Source organism: Ischnura elegans, chromosome 2, assembly GCF_921293095.1.
Source record: "Ischnura elegans chromosome 2, ioIscEleg1.1, whole genome shotgun sequence".
Lineage (NCBI taxonomy): Eukaryota > Metazoa > Arthropoda > Insecta > Odonata > Coenagrionidae > Ischnura > Ischnura elegans.
In genome coordinates, this window is record NC_060247.1 from 61,315,943 (window position 1) to 61,322,114 (window position 6,172).

At 39.4% G+C, this 6,172-nt stretch overlaps 1 protein-coding gene across 1 annotated transcript; it reads right to left on the bottom strand.

The window, feature by feature from the left end:
- Positions 1–428: 428 nt before the first annotated feature.
- Positions 429–5,966, bottom strand: LOC124153824 (chromatin modification-related protein eaf-1-like). The gene is made up of 2 exons (XM_046527196.1): positions 5,677–5,966; positions 429–1,722 (listed from the first exon to the last, which is right to left on the bottom strand). Exons 1-2 carry the CDS (start codon positions 5,686–5,688, stop codon positions 766–768), a joined length of 969 nt encoding a protein of 322 aa, XP_046383152.1. The 5' UTR covers positions 5,689–5,966; the 3' UTR covers positions 429–765.
- Between the last annotated feature and the right edge of the window lie 206 nt (positions 5,967–6,172).

A 6,172-nucleotide genomic window follows, 5' to 3' on the forward strand; every position in this document is an offset into this window, starting at 1 on the left:
TCTTCCAAAATGTTGAGCCCATGTCACCTCAAAACACAACATATTAATTGGCTAAGTACTATTATAGGAGAAGACATTGTTACAGAATCTTAAGGTCTTTAAAACTATTGAAGTCACTGAAACCGCTAGTGTAGAAGATAATGCCATCTGTCTCATTTTCATCAGGGTTGTTATTTTCAATTCGTAAACTTTCCGCCTCAATGCCTTCATGACTCCGTTTCGGATTTCCTGAAAAATTAACACTATTGGAAGTCACTGAAACCGTACCTGTAGAAGAAAATGCCGTCAGTTTGATTTTCATCTGGGTTGTCATTTTTAAATCATAAATTTCCGTCTCTTTGCTCTCGTGACTAAGCTTCGGATTTCCTGAAATATTTTATTTTTATTTAATGAACTATAAGACCTTCTGGAGGAAAGAAAATCTTTCATCACAAGTTCATAATATATTTATTCTATGTACATAGTACAAAGTTTATTTACAATAAAAATACATCACTCTCACATGCAAAATAATTAATTCGATCTCACAGTCTGGAAAAGTCTTTAAATAAGTAACCTTTCATAAATAAGTCTGCTCGGTGCCAGCCAAAAACATTCTTTAGTCAGTAAAGCTATTTTTTGGGCTGCAATCCATATTCAGCGTATAGTGAGCTGGGTTTACCTCCACTCGAGTTTCCTGCCAATCTACAACAGGTTCTTCTTTAATCTGACAGTCAAATGTCTTTTGTTTTGCCCCAGTCGACTGACTCCAGGTTGTGGTGTCGCTCAAGGGTACAATGGGTTTATGGGACGGAAACCAGAGTTAATTTCCTTTTCGCCGCTGGCGAACGAGGAGTAAGAGAAGGATGGCCTCTCGGCCGGCAGACCGTAAGAAGGAATTGGCTGAGAATATTTAACAGGCGCCTGTCGGGGGACTCCGTACTGCAAACCTGGTTGGGCCGCAGCGTATTTTACTGGAGCCGGCTGTGGTGCTTCTGCTGCAACCTGAGGTGGTGCTGGCCGGAATAGATTTGCGTCACCCAAGTGATTACCCAGGACGGCGTCATATCCAAAGCCTCCGTACTGGAATCCCTTGTCGAAAGCAGCCTGGAAAGTATTTCCGAGGACTTGAGGTTGGCTAACTGCTTGAGGTTGACTGGGCTGGACTGGTTGTGGCTCCGGAGGAGGGAAAGCGCGTATCTGAGTGTTTGCGTAGTTCAGGGCGATGGGTTGCCTCACGAAAGCCTGGAACTGCTGGCCGTACTCCTGGTACTGCGGCAGGCTGTTGAGCTGATTCTGCAAGTTCTGTATGGCTTGCATCTGTGGACTCGGCTGCTCTGGGGGTGGTGCACCGTAAGCTGGATGACCGAAGTTCTGCTGGGCCACCGCCGCGGCTGCGGCCAGGGCTAGCTGCGCTGGTTTCTGTGCAGGAGCAGTTTGCGGAGGGATTCTGTATCCGGCTGAGTTGATGTGACCGCCTCCGTATAATCCGGCACCACCTCCGTATAATGAGGCACCGCCGTGGCCCAGGTAGGGAGATTGGTAGGCCGATAAGTCGGGCTGGAGACCATATCCTTGAGAGTATGCCGGTAATTGTTGGTTACCAATCAGCGCTCTCAAGTTGAAGGCCGAAGAGGTGTCTTGCGATTTTGCGGGCGCGAAGGCCTCAGGGCCAATGCCTCGCTTTGAGACGGAGGAGGACTTTTCGGCCAAGGTGAGGGCCAGGCAGCACAGAAGGAAGGCCTGCAAGGTCAAGAGAAAGAGAGAAAATGCGGATTTGTATCAAATAGTGGTCAAGATTCCTTCACATGTTTCATTAAGTGTTGAATCATCATGAAAGTGCGCATTGTAGTGAATAGATTGGTTAAGGTTCGCTGCCCTCTAATGGGTTGTGTTTGCGTAGACTTTGGAACGATTAGAAAATGAATTTAGTGCTTACAAAGTTATGGGTGCTTAAAAAAATTTCAGCCACACCCATTTCTAGCAATGTAATTTCCGAAAACATTGCCCACTCAAACTATTGTTTGTACCGTAGTGTCTGCAACTTTCAGTAGAAATCTAACTGCCAGTAGTTGCTTAGGAGTTATAGCTGATCTAAAAATCACACTTTTGGTCGACTTTTGATGGTTTTAGTTCGTTATAGAGAGCAATCGAGACATTGAATCGAATGTACTAGAGGGAGCTATAGTAATTTACGTACTCGGAAAAATATCTGAATACATTACGGTAAAATTTTATCGGGGATTGAAAATTGTGCATAGTGGACCAGAAGCCTTTCAAAGTAGTGCATCAGTGAAATTAAAATAACCTTAGCGTGTTTAGTTTCATGTACTAGCCTGGAATTAATCTCTAAATGGTGACCGAGACCTTAAAATTGTGTAAGCGCTTCTTTTTCCTAGAAACTCAACTGCTTTTTTTCCCACGTGACTCAATTGCGCTGACGAGTATTGATTCTCACGACTAGAAATATTGCTTCATTGAGCGTGGATGTGAGTGAAACAATTATGGTTTACCTCCCTTTTTTCTCTGGCAAAAACTTAATCGGCGACCTTGAAAAAGTATAGATAATTGAGTAGAATAAATGTATACAATTTCAAAATAAAATAAATCAGAGGATTTCTGTGCATAGCATTGCTGTGCAGTTATTTTAAAAATCGTGCGTAGTTTGTTGTTCAGCCTAAAATGGGCCTTTAAAAGCACGACGTGGCCTATTTTAACATAATTTTATTTCATTTTTATTCATTTATAAAAATTGAGTACTTAGTTTCCTGAATCTTTTAAATTAAAACCAAACTATGATGTAATGTATGGAGAATGACTCCTACCTGAAGACAAGGGATTTATTATTTTCATTGAAAAACTTGCAGAAAAATTATTAACGGTCACACGTAGTAACCAAAGACTGTTTCTATTTTGCTATGTGAAAGCACCAATTTACATTTTATGCATTTTGAAAACAGGTATGGATCCCTAATCTGGACAAAATACTTTGAAACAATGATAATAAAACGGTATTTTGGGGAGGAATTAAGAATTTGAGAAAGAGCTATCGCAACGCCATTATTTTGACTAATTATTCATTCGCGACTCATGACAAAATGTTCGAACTCATTTCTCCACATTATATCAAGTAAATACCTGTTGGGATGAGGGTTAAACATTGAAGTTCAAGAAGACGATGATTTTCATAAAATTAGCTTGTAATTGGTTTGGCAAATTGGAGCTCACTCTTGAAATAAGGATAAAACTCAGGAGTAAATATATCATCGCTGTTCAAACGCGATACCTTAATGCATGAAAGGACATGTCCTAATACTCATGACACTTTTTCTAAAATGTCTCAATGTATATGAGTGGTGATACTAGAAAGTCGGGAAAAATAAATTTGGCAGTGCTTAGTTCAGGGGAAGGTTTTACAGTTAATGAAGACAAAATGTTCTTTGATTCAAGTTTGGAAAATTATAAGTCACTCAATAAAACTGCAAAAATTCAAGATGCATAATTAAATAGTGAAATCAATATGAAATATTAAGAGTTGATTAAGCATATTTGCACCTATTTTCTCATCTATTATTATTAATGACCATTCAATTTTTGCATGAAAAAGGATAATAAATACGTTGAAAGTTCCACAAAAATCGAAATAGAACTTGAATTAATTACTTGATAAAAATGAGAGATGAAAAATAAAATGACAAACCAGGTATATGTGCACCTATCTTCTCACCTATGGTTATTTATGACCAGTCAATTTTTGCATCAAAAAGGACACATTTTAAGTTTCATATTAAACGACATGGAGATTTTCTCTCTGCTTGACTAACGATTCGCGCCGCTATTTACTCTATGCTCTGCATCTCTGAGTTGAAATCCGCGAGAGAAGGGGGGCTCCATTCCTTGATTACGCAGTCCACATGCTGTGTACATGCGTGAGAACTCTCTCTCTTTTTCCTTAGTCTCCCCCGCCCATTCGTCCTCGAGCAACGCGGATCTCCTTACACCGGCGCGGCGGCAAATCTAATCCACCAGGAAATGAAGCTGCTGTAAGCTAAACAGCAGTTCCGCGAGAGTATCCAATCCATACGCTAAATCGACTCCCACGTGCTGTTCCCGTGGGGAAAAATTCACTGTCAAGGCGGACAGGGGGCGCAACTCATTAAAATTATTTGATATGCATAAAAAGGAAAAAATAATAGTACACATTAACTTTCTAGCAAGGTTCACCTTCACAATTATATGTTTTTTCACAACATTACATTAAATTTTGCCTGGGTGTCACTACGTATTTTATTGTTGGTTACGTTACAAAAATTTGTAGGTCATAAATAATCTAAAGTTAGAAGACAGGTATAAGTTGGCTGTTCATATTGGTTTTTACTATCTCATTTAATTTATTTTGCACTATATTTAATGTGCAGCATTGAACTGTAGCATTGAATAGACTCATTTTTTCTTGATAAGTGAGTTTATAAAATACTGCATTGACTCTCGTTATTATGTTGATTAGATTATATTAATATATCAATAAGATTATATTAATATATATAATATACATTTTTATATTATTCTCATTCAAAAGTTTAAATGGTAATTGTGTTGAAAATAATTTCATTTATCCGTCGGTTACAAATGTCTCGAATCGATTGATTACTCTCCTCCTTGACTTCCTTGGCCATATATTTTTTTAGCTTTTTTTTATAAGTGTGAAACTATCCTGAGAACATTATGAAGTAGTCAATAAGCTATTTTCTTTATAGAATTATCAGGAGGTCATATTTTAATCAAATGCTAAATTAACAAATGCAGAGTTTTCTGCTCCCCAATGAAATATTTTTTCCGATAAATTTTAAACAATGTACAAAAAAAACATGCATTAGCATTCTCATTCACATACATTAACATCCCAAAACATGTGTAAACATATAAGACATGCTTTACTCTTTTACGTGCTGGTATGCATGCAAAACTGAGCAAAAAACAAAAAGAATGTATTTAAATTAAGTGATTTTCTTTCGAAGGAAATGATAATCAAATCAGAACTTGATGGCTTCAGCCAATTAGAGTTTCAATGTTAATTATGCGTTATTTGAAAAAAGTGAATGGGACACATATTGAGAGGGATCTGGAGTATTTTGAATATACATCTGCCATAATAATTGTGATTTAGTGAGTTTATTAGAGTTTTTCCCATGCTATAATCTCTTGGGAAACATTAAAATTTTTGAAAATCTGTTTGAATTTTCTACCATTATCTAATTTCATCAACTTGTATAAAGTATTCCTTAAAATTTTACGTTGGTCAATGAAGTGTATTTAACAATAAAAAAATTAATTTAAATTTGGAAAACATTACCCGATAGTACAATGGGAACTACGTTCATGTTACAATTGTAAAAATGTTTGGCAGTTAACGTTAACTGCGACAATATGCACGAGAAATGACAAAGCACATTATTTGATAATATTATCAGAAATCACTTTCTCGATCACACAATCAAAAAACGATCCGAAATATTATGAATCCAAAGTCACCACTGATGTAATATCGGCGCCCCTGAGCCGGCACCCACGGAATGCGGAACACATAAACGGTCCTTTAAACGGTTTCCATAAGATTCACAACGAAGTCACAATCACTCGCACACGAAGAATAAACCATGATAGTTCCCGAAATCAAACAGATTATTTCTCACTCACCGCGGGTCTCATTGTTGTCACCAGTGGCGCGGCTGGTGGTATAGGACACCCACTCCGGATCGGAAGGAATAAGAGTTTTGAGGTGCGCGGCGGGACACTCGGGGCACTTATATGCGTTAGCAAACGGTAACTTTCGCTGCGTTCTCGAAAGAGGGCACTGGAGGGCTTCAAGTGTGAAACATGGAGAGGAGGGCGAGCCGCTTTGAGGATTGAAGGGTGGGCGGGCGCAGGAGAATGAGACAAGATAGACTCGGTCAGTGAAAGGGAAAGGGAAGTCCTTTATGAAAAGACTTCCCCCACCTCCAACCCCTCTGAGACGGGAGCGACCAAGCGGCTGGCGAACCGTTGGCTGCTGGAGGAAAGGTGGGGAGCTGTAGGCGACCGGAGCGCGAAGTCGCGAAGGGGTTCTCCTTCGGGATGTCGGAAAACACTGTCTCCGTCACCGACGGAACTAACCAATGGGGTGAGGTCGCGCGAATGGCGGGAACTGGAGCAA